This window comes from Lytechinus pictus, unplaced genomic scaffold (genome assembly GCF_037042905.1).
Source record: "Lytechinus pictus isolate F3 Inbred unplaced genomic scaffold, Lp3.0 scaffold_20, whole genome shotgun sequence".
Taxonomy (NCBI): Eukaryota; Metazoa; Echinodermata; class Echinoidea; order Temnopleuroida; family Toxopneustidae; genus Lytechinus; species Lytechinus pictus.
Window position 1 is genome coordinate 2847140 of NW_026974141.1, and position 16953 is coordinate 2864092.

Sequence of the window (16953 nt, forward strand, 5' to 3'; positions counted from 1 at the left end):
TCACCCATAGAAATTGGAATATATTGATGCATCATTACAACATATGTATTACATACAGTGCCTTTTCCTACAGCTCTTTTATTTGTATTATCTATCTGGTCTGATGATGTTTAACTATTTACATGCAAACCCTATCGAGTTTGCACAGTTCTTGTATGTCACTCAAATTTTCACACGACTCGTCTAACCAAATTTGCCAACCCCATAGAAACGAGCCTTTTTCTGTTTCTACCTTTGAGAGAAATCTAGTTGGGTGTTATGTGTGTATATGTCACAAATTCTGTTTGCAGTAGAAATTAAGCACACAGTTCAATAGAAACGCAATGTTTGTGTTTTTGCCAGGTTCCTCTTAAAGGCTTAGCATATAATGAGGAAAATGACTCGAAAGAACATGCTTTTCAAAAGTGAATTATGAAAGGTGCTTTCTTTTCGTTGTTGTTGAATGTAGCTTCTCCTTTAGAACCTAGTTAGGGGTGTGGGAGGTCGATATGCATTTGTTTTTTTTGTCTCAGGGATGTGTGTAACTTATTTCAAATAGGGATATAACTGTTCTGTGATTGTGTATGACATTTTCATGCCCCTCCCCCTTCTCCCACCCCATCCTGCCCCATATTTGTTTTATGTTTCAATATACTCCATGATTTTTTTTCATTTTGCGTATTGTTTGTTATTCCCACTCTTCAAATTTCTTTGAACTTTAGTCTGTCACCCCCCTTCCTTTTCTCCCTCCTTTTATTGTCCCTGTGTCTCTTTTTTTCCTCTCTATCTTCCTCCCCTGCTTTCCCCATCTCTCTCCCTTTATTGTCTTGCTCTATTAATGCTCCTCCTCTCCAAGTGGTTTCAGACCACCTTGAAATTCCAGGTATATTCTGATCGGGAATTTTACCCCGACCAGAAAATACCACGTAATTTTGGAAATGTGAAAGCAATTGATACATAATCTCCCCGAAAAAATACCCGCTAGATAGTAGGTACTTGTCAAAATTACGAGAACTTTCAAGGGGATTGTCCAAGGTCGCAGGTATTTTGGCAATGTGAAAGCAAATTACGGGAACTTTAAGCACAGCGTGTAGTAGGGCGCGGGTGCCGTGGGTGGCTGCTGAGCTAGCGATTTTGAATCTCGCTCCTTGCTTGCTTATCAGACCATATACTGCGCATGCTCGTAACTTCAGGAACTTATCCCGAAGGGTATGTTTCGGGGAGATGTGAATGTGGGAATAATTAACGGGTATTTCCTTGCCTGGAAAGGTTCTCGTAATTTAACGGGGATTCTTGTAATCGAGGCGGATTGAAACCACCTTCTCTTTCTCCAATCTTCTTGACTCTTTTCTCCATCTCTCCCTGCCTGCCTTTCCCCATTGCCTTATATAGTGTACACAGGGGGCTATCCATAGCCATACTCCCTCATTATAAACTTGGTAGTCTTAGCCAACTGAAAATCATACACAATTTGGTCTTCAACAAATCAAACAATGTGCGCATGTAAATTGTGCTTGATTGTTTATTTTTAAATTTCATTTAAATGCAACTCTGCTGCAATGATCCCCCATTCATGTGGCAAAATTTAGGTATTTTATCCCAATTTAGATTTTATAGTTTCTGAATCTGAATCAAAACCAGACCCATTCATGAAAGTTATCAATTACAATGGGTTGACATTATTCTGGTCAATTTACTCCTCGCCACAATAAAGTGCAATTATTTCAGTAGCATATGATGGTAACATTTACCTCATTGAGTTGTCATAATAAAAAGTTAAATGGTAGAACTGCTGAGAACGTCTAGGACCGAGGAGCAACTCCCTGAAACTGTGTCAAACAAGGGTCTTGTTTCCGAGACTAAGGGATGGATGCATGTACATCACAGGCAGTGTGGGACCAAATGATCACTTATCAGTCGGGCATCCTTGGTATGCGGGATACCCCCATCTTCTCATTCTGGCCCGTATTACTCGAAGCGTAGTGATTGATTGTACAATTGATTTGTGCAATCGATTGCATGTAGTGATCAGTGCAATGAAATTTGGAGATCGTTCCTATAATCAATTGCTGAGTTTTGTGTGAACGGGTCCTGACCACCATTTTGATGATAATGATGCTCGCTGGTGAACTTGAGGGAGGAGGCTGATTGCCATGTGGTCTCATACCATTTGGTCTAGGCCTTAACCTATTTGGTCTCAACATTAGACTACCAATTTAGTCTAATTCCATTTGGTCCAATCGTTACTTGGTTTGATATTACATTGGCCAATCCTAAGTTCCTCTAATGAATAATGTACACAGTCAATCAAATTTCCTATGTTGTTTAATGACTGGTCTGTTTCTAAATTGATGAGAAAAAAAATATTAATGAGACCAAGCTGGTTTTACATGCTATTTCAAAATACGAAAGAATTGTCAAAAGAGTATAACATTTAGACCAAATGGTTTTAGACAATCCTATTGGACATGTACATGTATATGAAATGGGATAAAACAATGCGGGATAGAGCTAAACATGCAGTATGTTTACATAAAAAAGCAATAACTGCCACTTGGTTGATTTACTACCAAGTGGCAATTTTATCTCATATTTCATGCTCTCTGCTATTTTAACCAGCATCTTTGTTCATTGCAGTAATCAGGGGCGGATCCAGCACTTTCCAAAAGGGGGGGGGGCACATTTTCCTGAGGAAAAATTTGACAAGCAAAAAAAAAGGTCTTCACTTTCAAAAGGGGGGGGGGCACAATTATGTTTTAACAGCATCTTTACATTACAAATTTTAATTGTGCCTCTTAATGGGGGGGGGGCATTGGCCGGCTGTGCCCCCCCCCCCCCCCCCCCCGGATCCGCCAGTGGTAGTAATAATGAATATGTTCTCAACTTCTCGAAGCTGGATGTCTAAAGTTTTATTAATTGTCATGACTTGTATGTAATGTATATTTTGCCTTGGTGTACGAAAGTGCAACTAAAATGTAATGAAATCATGTATATGTTAACTAATAATATTTATTTCTGTTTTGTCTCTAATTATAACTATACAATAAGGTATGTGATGTATCATTGTACATGTATATTTGTCATTGAGTATGTTTGTATTATATGCTATGTCAAGTGTCTTGAAGAAATATTAATGAAATGTGTATGTGGAATGTATGTCCAATGTGTTGTTTAGTGTTATGTCTATTCATTGATGGCATAATGAGCAGCCCTTTGCTTGATTCAAAAGCAGATCATTTGGATGCTTCTTTACGCGTCAAGTCATTAACTGATTATTATGTACTTCCTATCAGTGTAAGTATGGTACCAAACAAAAGAGTGTATTAAATACTTTGTAATAAACCTTTTTTAAAGTTTCATATGATTAATCATATTTTGTAATATCCATATACTATAGTTTGAAAATCTGATGATTAAATATCTATTGAATGTTAATTAAATTTGGTGTTACTCAAGGTTTGATCGTGTCACCACTACTGTTTGTTTAAAATGCACTTGTTCATTTATTGTTATCATAATTTCATTAGAAACTAATTGATTTAGTCACAAAAGAATATTCAATTTTTGAAATCATCATTTGGAGGAGATTCATAACATTGCTAATGCTTTATGATTATTTCTTAAACTGCTTCTGATAGTGTATAAACTTAAGGTAATAAAGATTAATTTTTTGTTGTTTTGTTTTTCCTTCTTGATGCACAGACAACCGACCGTTCTTCGAGACCGTCATCAACTAGCTCAGTAGGAAGCAGGTAAGTTAATGAGTTTTCATGGTGACATTTTTTTTAAAGAGGGTTGATTTTATTGGAGATGCTGTTAAAGTGATTGGTTAACATTGGTTTGACTTTTAAAAAATCTGAGCTAGAAGGTCACACTTGTCACCTGTGTCTGTGATATGTTACAAAAATGAAGCCCAGAAAAAATTGCGTTCGAAAATAATTATTTAGTGCTTCAAAAATTGAAATATAAAGTGACTGAAAACACCATCTTAATTTCATCCCATACACTTATGTGTACTATTTAGGTGTCTATAAGACGCCTATTTACAAAATCAGGGTTTGCCTTGTAGTTTTAGCTTTTCATTCTCAATAATGGTTGTTTTCAGGGTTTATTAGTTCTAATACTTGCACTTGTACACATGTTTCATCTTGGTTTGAGAATTTTTTAAATTGGCTGCTCACAAAGTTAAACAATACCTTTAAAGAGGGTTGATTTTATTGGAGATGCTGTTAATTATTTACGTAAATTTTCCAATGAGATGATGACTGTACTGATTTTACGTGGCATTGAAAAACATGCACTGGTGTATAATCTAGTACTGTAGATATCAAGTAAAATATGGGGAGATGAAATCCTTTCCATTTGAAGTTTGAAGAAACCAAAGGAATTAATCTTTTAAACATCTCATTAATGTGTAATAAAACTTATATTCAACTTTGCACTGAATCAAGATGTGCTTGAAGCTTTTTAACTGACACTTTTCAAAGGAATTAATAGAAAGAGCAAAGATGAAGGAAAATGGAAGCCAGCAGAACTTGTTTTACTCTGGACTGATTCAGAAAGTATTAAAGGGGAAGTTCACCCTGAGAAAAGTTTATTGTAAAAATAGCAGAAAAATGATGAAAAATATTGGTGAAGTTTTCAGGAAAATCCATCATAGAACAAACAACTTAATAGAATATTAACTATTTGATCCGTATGCGTGCTGCTTTTCTACATATCGAATAATTAGAAATCAATGAAATCTTTTTCTCAGAAAACTGATAATGGCTTTTATTGTACCTTCAGTATATCAACAGACAAATCATTTCACACCCGCTCCTAAAAGAAAAAAAAAGTCACCACGAAACACTAAAAATTTGAAATTTATGCATTTTATCTTGCATAATATATGGCACAGCTGCTCGTATATGACGTCACAAATCGAAAACTTAACATTCTGATAACTTAATCTTTGATGGATTTCCTCAAAAATTCACCATAAATTTTTTTCTGCTATTTTTACAACAAGCCTTTGTCAGGGTGAACTTTCCCTTTAAATGTTGAATGAAGAAAAATGAATGAGATTGCATAAAGCTGTGGTAACCTGACTTACATTGAACTTTATTCAATAAGGAACTAAGCAAAACTTTATTTGCTTTATTCAGTGAATCTAAGCTGACATAACTGAAATAAAAAATACTCTCCTAAATTTCATTTAACTGACCTGGGGGTGTTTCACAAAGATTTAAGTATGACTTACAGTCGTACTTAAATGCTGACACGTACACAATATGCAACGCTCAATCTTATTTATCAATACGCAGTTAGTAGTGCATGTCCTCTTGGTATGATCTGACCGATGCGGTCATGCCTTTTATACCGATGAAATTAATTTAATGATATTACTAGATTAAATGACTATGAACTAAATTGAATGACAATGAAATAATTTGAACTGTTTTGAATTTGATGTTCTTCTACGCCAGATACGGGGACTCATCATCAGTGCTCGATAGATCGAGAGGATCAGATAGAAATCAAACTTCAACTCGTTCTTCTACGGGACAATCGTGTTCATCTTGCAAAAAGGTAAGATAGGAAATGCGTGAAAGGCATGTAGCAGTAAAAAATTTTTGGTGCACTATAGGTGGTTTCAAACCGCCTTGGTCACAAGAATCCCCGTTAAATTACGAGAACTTTTTGAGGCTAAAAAGTACCACTTAATTATTCCTGCATTCACACTGCTTCGAAACATATGTAGTATGGCCTGATAAGCAAGCAAAGCACTAGATTCAAAATTGCTAGCTCAGCAGCCTCCCACGATGCCTGCCCCCATCTACACGCTGGACTAAAAGTTCCCGTAATTTGCGTTCACACTGCCAAAATAACCGCGACCTTGGAAAATCCCTGCCAAAGTTCTCGTAATTTTGAAAAGTACCTACTTTTTATAGTGGGTATTTTATTTTGGGTAGATTACCTGTAATTTGCTTTCACATTGCCAAAATTACCTGGTATTTTCTGATTGGGGTAAATTTCCCAATCAGAAAATACCTGGAACTGACAAACTTCAAGGCGGTCTGAAACCACCTTATGTTACTGGGATATGAGATGATAAAATTTCACAGAGGCAAGGCTTAGTACATGTATGTGTCTTGTCACAAGTACGTGTTTCGTCAAATTGCTGTATAAAGCTGTGGAACAATCAAATTCCTTTTTAAAAAAAATCAGCGCAAAGTCTGCAAAATATGTCACAATGAAGGATGATTAGATAATCTATACTTGACCCAAAAAAAATATCAGCAACAAATTAAAATGTCCTGATTTAGGGCGTTTACATTTTTTTTTTATAAGAATAAGAATTTTCTTCTTGTTGGGAATCGCTCATCTAATCTAATGCATGTTCATGAACATAAGCAAGAAGCAGGAAATTTATCCACATTGTGCTGCATTTAACCCAAGCAAGGAGAAGGGCATCCAGCAAGATTTATTCCTTGAATGCACAGAACGCTGGAAGTGAAAGCCGGCATAGATAATATTGTTTCTTGGAATAGATTATTTCTAGCTCAATGGCACTATATTAATACCTATTATTATCTTAAAAAGTGAACCAATTATATCTCAACGTGTCAGAAAGCTTAAAGATACTGCTTAGTATTGTCTTGTCAACTTTGAAAAATGCTTTAAAAGTATAAATGAAGATGTAAGTGAAGAACTGATAGTTAAGGTTAGTGGTTGTGAAAGGTTTCACTTAATACTTATTGACAGAGGCTTCTATTAAAAGAAAATGCATATCATTGTAAATATTGAAATATGCTACAAGGATATAGCAATCCCACAGAATCTTTTATACATAAGATCTACACACCCATTTTTTGTTGCATTTTGCCGTGGGGCCCGTTTCAATAAAGGACTCTCAACTGTTGCAACTTTGCCATAATGGCAACTACCATGGTAATAGGGCTAAGCAGCCAATCAAAATCAAGGTTACGATGGTAGTTGCCATAATGGCAAATTTACAACAGTTGCAAGTCTTTTATGAAATCGGCCCCAGATCCCCTGTTCATTAATCATTCCCCGTTCCAATGTAATAACGACTTGAAGATCCATACAAGCAAAATTGGAAGAGCTAAATATCGTTTGCCTCATCTCAAATCTTGTTTCACAGTTATTTGAAGAGAAAGACACACTTATAAGCAAACTTCAGGGTGAGGTGAAACAGAAGGATCAAGAGATAGCTGAACTAAAGAGCCAATCAGATCGTAGGTCAGACTCAAGGTCAGGGGATTCAGATAAAAGAGTAAGTAAAGAATAACATCCTGATACCCAGACCCGATACTTGACCAGTCTTGACATAGACATATACCGTTTTCATTAACTCGTTATTTTTTGGTCTGCACCGGGCTCGCACTAAAATAGTCTGTACCGCAAGCGTTCGGTAACTACATGACAGAGCGGTGCTACTTTTACGATCACCCATTCAAATACTTGGGCACATCAGGGATGACGCTGGTCTGGTGCTGCTCATAGCAGCATCAAAATAGCACCGGTCTGGCGCCGGCTATTTTAGCACGCGGAATTCATAAGCTCAAAATTTTATGACTTATCCAGGAGCTGGTCTGGACCAATTTTGTAAACATAACTTATGAGTCTGCTCCAAGAGCCAATTTCTGAAAAATATTTATGCCAAACATATTAACTACTGTACAGTGTACAGTAAAGGAATGTGTTGTGCTTTCCCAAGTATTGATAATTTTGTGTGATAATGTGACTTAAGGACGTTCCACAGTTAAAATGAAATCCATGTCATTTTCACCAAACTTTGCACATAGATACTTTAGAACCTGAATATTCGAAATATGCAAAAATTAACATAGGTCCATGTGCTTGATTTTTTGCTATGGAGCTTCAAAGTTCACCCGAATGAATGTTCTTACGGATTGCGCATTCAAAAGAATTTGGCATTTTTAGACCTCGCAAGATCACTACAATGAGTTTAAACCTCTATTATTACTCAGTCAAAATACATGAAAAAGTCATCAAATTTCGCAAGAGAGTTAATAAGTGTATCGTTAGAATGGAGAATCTATTTATAGTGCTATTTGTTTGCAATTTTAAGTCTAACAGCAATGTGAGTTCTTAAAAATGGCGTAAAACATAACAAAAACCCAATCTCAAAAAAGTGAAATTTCTATAACAAACTACAAAAGTACAATAAATGCTGCACTTTATTCAAAATCCATGTCATTTTCACCAAAATTTGCAAAGTTGTAGAGGAAGGTATACCCAAGAGGTGCAAACATTAAAAAATAGGGCTTCATGTGCTTGTTTTCAAACTATCAGCATTTTCATTAGAGCAAATGTGCTTTTTAAAACACAAAAAATGCGCCAAATGCTTTGTATCTATGAGAAGAAGAAATCAAAACCACTCTACCATTTATTTAAACTCGGGGTCATATTTCTGATTTTTGGTAGCACTGCAGAGTAAAGTATTTTAAAATTGTAGAGATGTTTTTTTTAATGGTCCATGGAATAATTAAAGTTTTTTAGCTTCATAAACTAACGCATCGGATCTGCAGTTAGAGTGCAGATGATGAGAAAATTCAGTTCATACCCACAGCTAATTAATCACCTGTTCATTCATTGTGACGTCAGCGCGCAGAGTGTAAAATATGCGCAGATCATAATGCGCACAAACATAACTGTGGAACGTCCTTAAGTAGGAATTTATTTCTGATTATCATGTGTTTCAATTTTTAAAAATTATTTTGCTTACAGGAAAGACGGGGATTAGAAAGAAGAATTTCAGAGCTTGAAGAAGAACTCAAGGTTAGTCCAAGGAGACAAGTTAATATTAATTTTAAGAGAAATGCAATAACTTTTATGAGATTAAAAAAGAACAATTTAATTTTCATCCTCTAAGGGCCTTTTCACACGAGAATCTGGAACCATCATTGTAATGATGATTGCAATTCGTCTTTAGAATCATCTGACCATTCACACGCTCACTCGAAAACTGTGATTTGAATTCAAATTTCTGAGCCGGAAGGCAGTATTGTCCTTGGTGAATTGTCATTCAAAGCACTGCATCGCAATACGATGAGTGAATGACAATAGTATTATCACGGCAGTGCTTGAAATGTCACGTAAGCTCTGCCCCCCAAAGAGGTTTTGGAGGTCAAGCCTTTCAGACGTAAAATTCGTACCATAATTTGAGTAATACTAAACTGGAATTTATCTCCGGAGTAGCATTTGAACTTGTAATTGTGATTAGCGTTCATGATTCTAGTTTGGTTTCACACGTGCTAAAAATTTGTCAGAATTATTTTTCACTGGAATCATCATTCAAATTACAATTTTGGTACCGTGTGAAAGGGCGGTAAGGAAAATACTAAGAGTTAGCGTTAGAGTTATCCCCAAACCTATCACCAAAGATTGTTTAAAATATCAAACAATAAGATACCAAGTAAAAGTAACTTGAAACATCAGCTGGATCCTGTATCATGAAATATCTACTCAATTATACAATTTTTTTGTAAATATAGGTTGAACATGAATGCCAGCTGTGGTAATGATCTCAAAATTGGTTTGAACAAAATCCAATAAAATGACCACCCAAGTGTTTGTATGTATAAAAAATGATATGTGCCACATGAGTCTGGTAGAAACATGTAATTGCTGAGGAATGGATAAGATAAGCTTGGCAATTCACCCAAGTGTCAGATCTTTTTCCATGAAATTATAGTACACACTCCTAAATATAGGTTTTGGTGATCTGCAGTGTAATTTAGTGTCAGCAAAGATTTAGGTTTATGTAACTCTTCCAGATCGAGATTTACACTGATATGATGACAGTTAACTTTGATTTTACAGACTTTCTCATGAAACTGTTGTTTGCTGCAGCTGCAATAGTTTAGCTTTTAAGAATTTTGTTAAAATATTGCTTATTATATCCTTTTTTTTTCTTGTTTCTTTCCATTTCCTGCCAGGCTATGGAACAACTAAAGTCTGACAACCAGCGACTGAAGGATGAGAACGGTGCCTTAGTCCGGGTTATCAGCAAGTTATCCAAATGAGGCCTACTGGTCCCTCTCCCCGGAAACCACTCTTCCACCATCACCGTTACCTCCACACCTCCTCATCGGCTCCCTTGTCGCCATCGGTTTCGTCGTCATCGTCGATCAACTGTAGTTTTTGTCTCGCCAGCCAGAACGACCATCGTGAGGTTTCCATCACGTGTCCTCTGTTCTGGACGCTCACGCGCGACATTCCTGCTGCCTAGGGCTGGCTCTTGTCAATCCTCGTCCTCCCGAGACCATCCCGTCTTCCTTTCTTGGCTAAGCTACCCCTCCCCGACTCCATTTGCTTGATGTACGTTAAAAGATCGCTCAGTCTTTCTTTTATATTCTTGTTAATGATAGACATGTCCCCCTTCCCTATTTGTTTGCTTCCCTGTGAGTTAGCTTTGCCGCTTTGCTTTTGTAGCCGAAAAAAATGTGGGTAGCGTAGTCTCGACAAGAATCCACACGTTCCTTGGAGCAAGGGGACGTTGGGCTCTGTTCAAATCTTGATGATTGTATGTGTTACCATGGCGATGGGTGCTACCGGAGGTCAAAAGGTCAGGCTAAGCAGGAATGCCCAATCGTGCGCTGAGTGCAGGGAGGATGCGTGATGGATACGACAGCAATCAGCTGACCGAGATTTGACCAACCAGGACGGAGCGTGACGGGAGGAAGGTTGCGTTTTCGCCGGGGAACGGAGTGGCCGCCCTCGGAAGTGTGTCTATTTGTAGCTTTTAGAACAAAAGGAAAAAAAAAAATATGAAAAGGATCCTACAAAACAGAGTTTGCCGAACGCCTTCAACGAAGCTATCCGTGATTCTAAATCGCGAGGATACATCTCACACCAGACTATCACAACGCTGCCCTCTGTAGTTGAAGTGTGGTAATGTTGGCACGTTTCAAGTAGAGAGATCTAATGGCCAAAGCAGCGTTAATTAAAAACAGGACCTTTGTTTTAAGTGTTTCTTGTCGGAGAGTAACGAAGGAGTATGTTGGGAGTGCCCTCTGTAGGTAAATATGTGTAGATGAGATAACAGAACTACATAGACCATGATAGAATTTGGGCCAAGCGCTATGGACATTTTTTTTTTCATCATCATTTTATGTTGTAGTATTTATGACATTTTTTTTATTACAGGTATTCATTTTGATTATATATGTATGAATGAATACTCCTCAGAATTTGTAATTTTCTCTTTGAATTTCATGTCTTAACAAATAATTATTCAACTCTTGAAGTTTTTCTTCTCATATGTTTGGGGATGTTTGTTGAAATGTGGGCTGGCTTGCAAGGCTGTCCCGTATTTTTCTTGATCAAATCGTGATAAATTGATTAGCGAAGTCTTCCAGGGAATTTGCCAGCATGTGGATTGCTGCAAGTCACTCTCTTGTAACGGTTTGGGCTTTTGAGTGAGTCTTTTCACAGAAGTTACCAAAACGAGTCTGGTATTTGATCATTTGTTTGTGATGATTTGTGTAGATTTCTGTACGATAGAAAAATAACAATCTCGTTGGAATGTTAAAAGGAGTACTTTAACCAAACTCGTAGCTTGTAGACAAGAATAGTAAACATTTATCATTAATAATTTGACAGTAGTCAAAATGAATTACCAGAGTTTAATATTCCTTATTTGATCAGATTGAATTTAATCGTCTTTTTTCTGGATGCCGTTAACATTTGATTTCTCTCTATCTAATGATTTATATTTTGATGTGATAGGATATGGACAACATTAGAATACCAGATCAATTAATGTTTGATCTCATCTCGGAAAAAAATTTCAACTGAGATGTAAAAAAAAAAAAATATGGTGATGTATTGATTATAATAACAGTAGCAAGTATTTAAAAAGCAACGGTAAGGAATGTAGATTTTGTGTGCAATAATTAAGAAAGCTTGTGTATTATCATATACTGTTTTCCAGTATAGACTATTTATTGGATTGCTGTATCTCTCTGACTCACTGCTGGCTCCGGGCACACGTCTGGGGAAAACCTGGGGGTGTTTTCACTCACAGATAAAATCGATTGTTAGTCGTGAAATCAAGTTTGTAAAATTTGATTGGACTGCAGCTTCTGTGTGAATATATCGTAACTGCAAGTGAACCACGTCCGGGAAACCCAGTGGTGTTTCACGAACACCTAAAATCAATTTCAAGTGAGATGATAATCAATTTTATATAATTTGATATCAGGTTGCTGATTGCAGAAAATTGATTTCAGCTGTATGTGAACCGGCCCCCTTGAGCTAAGCTCTACTTAGAACCGAAGTGAGTGCTTGTAGTATTTCACTTCCGTGCGAGATTTTTTTTTTCACTGTATCTAGATAATAAATATGACTCGGTCTCTGTGGTGCTTATGCGTTGTTGTGAAAGAGCGAGCGAAAGAGAGCGTGTGAGAGATGCGTGACATAGCTAAAGAGAAATGAGAAATCAGCAGATTTTACATGTAGCCCTTCGATTATGTCTCCAATAAAAAAAAATTTGCGTCTTTTTGTAGATCCCTACACATGTGCATAGAATCAAATTAATTGTGAAATTGTTTCGTTTTCTACCGGACATGTTTAAAGGTTATTGCACTTTCTGTAACATCGTTTTTTTTTCTGTTATTATGATTATTATTATTAGAAGAGTCGGCTACATTGCATGATGTTTGTGTGGTGCTATGTGTGACTCTATTCGCGAGCGAGCATGTTCTGGTTATTCCTTCAAATTATTTGTTGTCTTCGACTTAGAATAAAAGCTGTCTTGAGTAGTAATACAGATGACACGACCCTTACATTCGTTAGGCAAGGCTTGTGGACTGCTGTCGACGCTATCATTTTTAATTGCACTATAAATCACCATTAGGCTTTGTTTTATTTTATTCTCATGTTTTATTTGATTCATGCAATGTCGGTTGTTCACTATGTTTTTGGTTGTATTATCATCTGGTTTTTTCCGACCCATTATGTGGCTAGAATACAGGGAACTTCTTCTAGTAAAAAGATATTTTGACGTGAAATTGGTTAATTGAGTGGGGTGTATACCAAACTCCATGTTAAATTGAGGTGTTTAGACAGGTCAATGTGTTTCTTATTAAGGAGAACCTGATTCAATCCCAAAGTTTGTTTTCATTTTTTGTTTGCTATTTTAAAGAGACCCCAAGCCAAGCCTTGAAGGTTCATCACTTATTTCAGGGGAAATGAAATGAGAGAAATAGAGCAAGAGTTGATTTGATCCTGCCGTGGTCTGAAATCTTTTGAACTTGTGCTTTATAGAGTTTTAAAGTAGCAAGAGTCGTAGGTGTTATTATTTTAAATCTCTTATCGTAGCACTTGATGTCTGAGTTGCAGATCATTTTCACCCGTCATGGAAATGAAAGATATTTTTTGCTGTCCTCTAAAATCACTGATGTTCTCAAGTCCATAGAAACCTAACTACATTGGCTTCAAGTCCCACACACTTGTTTTTGTGTCCTGTCCTTGTCATTGTGCTGTTATAAGCAATTCAATAATTCAATGATAATTGGAAAAGCTTTGGGATTTTTTTTCTTTGCATTTATATTATCAATTTAATGAGAAAAATGCGGCTAATAATATTATATATCATAAGCTTTTTAGGGGCAGGTTCTTTTTATAATAGCATGCCCTCGGTAAACACCTTGTTTTTTCTTAAGCACTGTACTTGGCCAATCACTGTTTTGTATGCTTTGCCAATAACATTCAAAGAACAAATCATTTACAATTATGAATTTAACTTATAAGTGGCTTTTTTTTAGTTTTAAGTACCGGTAAGATTTATAAATGAAACAGTTTCAAAGAAAAGGGAAAAGGGGGAATTAAAAAAGTCCCAAATTACTCGGCAATCTTGTATTCTTAGTATGTTAATGTCTGTATGATTGTGGGTGAGGGTGTGTGTGGATGTGTGTGATGCTTTCCCTCTCTCTGACTGAATAGGTTATTTTTATAGAAATAACTACAGAATTCAGAGACTACTATTCAATATCATGTGCATGTTCCACCTCAGATGAGTTTATGGTAGCCTCAATTTTTTTTTTTTTTTTAAATGTAACATGGCTTGCACCTAGCCACTTGGGAAGGAAAAAGAAATTGTCTTGTACTAGTCTCGTATTCAGCCACTGTAGAGCATTTTGTAATTGCTTGAGCAATTGTATCGGGTGTGGAGTGCAGTGCCTATCTTACAAAATGTTTTTGTAAATATATTTAAAAAAACATGGAAGGGAGTAACGTACATTGGAGGCATGATTTGATATACCAAAAAAATGCCCTGGATATCGATGCAATTATGCTGGGGATATGTGAGAACATGTTTCTGATCTTTAATAATCATTTAAGATAGGATTGCAGTCCAGTTTTCAACTCATTTATTATTATTATTATCATTACAGCAATTGAGATGAAATGGTTGCCCCGATGAAAAGTTTGCCTTATTGGAAGAAAAATACCTCCGGGGTGGAGTTTTGAGCTTTTAATCGCACATCAGTTTGAAACAAACTCTCGAGTCCTGTAAGCTTGGGGTGCTATCTTATGCTTTATTCACTTTTCCCCTGTGTTTTATTGTAAATGGGGGAGAGCTTGATAAAGCAGAAATAAACAATTATTTGGAGTGTGATGTAATTGATTAAAGGTACAATATTTTCCATAGATTTGCATTGCAGATAGTTCTATTATATGAATATTATTATCCAAATTCTAATTATTATTATATGTAGTCCATGGTTTAACAAACGCTGTACAGAGTAGAAATATTGTAGGCTAATATTGGTGCTTTATAACGTGGCAAGTGAGAGTGCGAAAAATAAACACTTTTTTTGTATGTGAGGTGACTATTCCTTCGTTGGAATTCACACAACTTCTTGGTAAATCTATGCACTTGTGTCTGTCTTTTTTTTTTCTTCAAATGTCTCACCCTTTCCCCCTCTTGTTTTTAATGTCTATGCTTTTTTTTAGTTCAAGCATTTCCCATAATTTTTTTGGTGAACAGTATCTTTTTTTCTGTCTGATTTCATTTTTTTTCTTCCGAGGAGCTTCTTATGAAGAAACCTACAATGTTGCTCAAAGAAATATTCATAGCTTGCTTGTTGATTTAGTATGTATGGGAGCTTTGATGGTGATTGAAAAATTCATTTCAGTAATTCACCGCTTCTTGTTTCCTAACACTTCTCATCTTGAAAATTAGTTGTAAAAAAATCCCTGAATCTACATTTTGACATTCCTTAAGGCTTATTTAAAAACTTTTTGTAGCGTCACTGAGATGTCCCGATATCGAAATTCACAAAAGCACTTACACCACGTGACTATATAGGCTGATACACTGTCTTTGTAATTGACGAGGGGGGAATCCCCTAAATGGAGAAATGGGGAATCCCCTCTTGTGAATCTGCAAGGGTGTGGCCATGTTTTGGTTGTCCTTTGATGGGAAGTGCTGTGAAATGAGAAACTGGCTGAATCACTGAAGAATGTTCATCAACGCATTATTTATTCTGTTCCCTTTGACTGTATTTGATCAGAGGTATTTTATGAAATGTTTTCGTGAAATGCTTCACGGGGTCAGGTACTAAATTGGAGTGCCTGACTTTTGAAGACAAATTGACAAGCACAGCTTACAGCATGTGGGACTAGAAGCAATGAATGTACACCAAACTGAAGCTAACGACTTGTATTTTTTCCTCACCTCATGAAACAGACATGCTAAAATGCTACCATTCATCTTATATCATTTCTTCCAAACTTCCCTGTCACCTGTAATACTTTCATTGCACAAATTTCTTTGTATAAAAAAAGAACGAATGTCGGAGGAATGGGTGGAATTTTTTTGTGAATACAGCTGTTTTTTGTGGTTGTGAGTTACTATGTTATGGAGCACAGTCTCACAACGTATGAAATAATTCTGTATCTATTTACGTAGGTAATTCTCCATGTGTATAACTGTAATGTACAGTTCTTGATACTAAATACAAAACTATACTATGTCCTGTAGGAATGATTGATTTATAGAAACACAGTGTATTCTCAGTCTGTTATTAGTTTCAGGGAAGATTAATCTTCTCCTATTTCTCTCCTCTCTCTCTCTTTCTTTTCATTATTTATCTTTTGTTACTATTTTAAGTTTATTTCATAATGTGTTTCGTTTGTAAGAGGAGGAAGGCAACTCTGGCTTTGTCATATTAAAATAGTTCTCAACATGAACCTACCTTCGGCTCTTTGCTTTGTATTTATTGTTCGTTTGTTTTAGGGGTTTTGTTGGGAGGGTTTTTTTTTTTGGGGGGGCCTTATTCAAAAAATGATATGGGCCCGTATTCTGAAGTCAGGTTTAACTTAGACCATGGTCTAACTCTGTGCTAAAATTATGGGGAGCCAAAAGTTCAAAAATTCTGTTTATGTTGCATATTTCTTATGTTGAGTATTTTGTTTCCTTTTACTTTCATAATGAAGAAAAATACATCAGTTATCATTCCCGGACTATTATGAACAATTTGGATGCCATATGACTTAATAATCTGAATGTGTACTGTTAGGTATTTGTGCTCCAATTTGCTCTCCATAGTTAAACCACATCTTTAAAGCAGGGTTTAATTTAAACCTGACTTTAGAATAGGGGCCATGGACTTACAAATAGGTTTGAATGCTGTTATAATGATAAAACATTTTTTTATTAAAAAGATTGATATGGAATGTTTTGAAGTGCTTTACAAAATATGAAATATAATACAGTAGAATCTGCATCAGTTGACCTATGTTCTGTTTCATAAAGACCTGGGCCCCGTCTTACAAAGAGATATGATTGATCCAATAAATCGTAACTCTATGGAAATCCAACAGTGTCATAACTTTCTCTACAGGAAATTTGCAAAATGTCCTTTGAAAACAAAGGAGAACACACCAAATTGTCAAGAAATCAATGAATTTATAAGTATACATCATATCTAGAAT

At 36.1% G+C, this 16953-nt stretch overlaps 1 protein-coding gene across 13 annotated transcripts in view; it reads left to right on the top strand.

The window, feature by feature from the left end:
* Window positions 1–16213, top strand: part of LOC129283025 (protein phosphatase 1 regulatory subunit 12A-like) — a 34970-nt gene extending 18757 nt beyond the window's left edge. For 7 of the 13 annotated variants that reach the window (XM_064115075.1, XM_064115072.1, XM_064115070.1 and 4 more), the window contains exons 4-8: window positions 3682–3731; window positions 5448–5550; window positions 7127–7258; window positions 8737–8787; window positions 9948–16213. In XM_064115075.1, the coding sequence (XP_063971145.1) occupies window positions 3682–3731; window positions 5448–5550; window positions 7127–7258; window positions 8737–8787; window positions 9948–10034 (423 nt within the window). In that variant the 3' untranslated portion in view covers window positions 10035–16213. The remainder of the gene's footprint in view (window positions 1–3681; window positions 3732–5447; window positions 5551–7126; window positions 7259–8736; window positions 8788–9947) is intronic. The other 6 variants (XM_064115078.1, XM_064115077.1, XM_064115079.1 and 3 more) reach the window with 1 other exon arrangement.
* The last annotated feature ends 740 nt before the right edge of the window (window positions 16214–16953 follow it).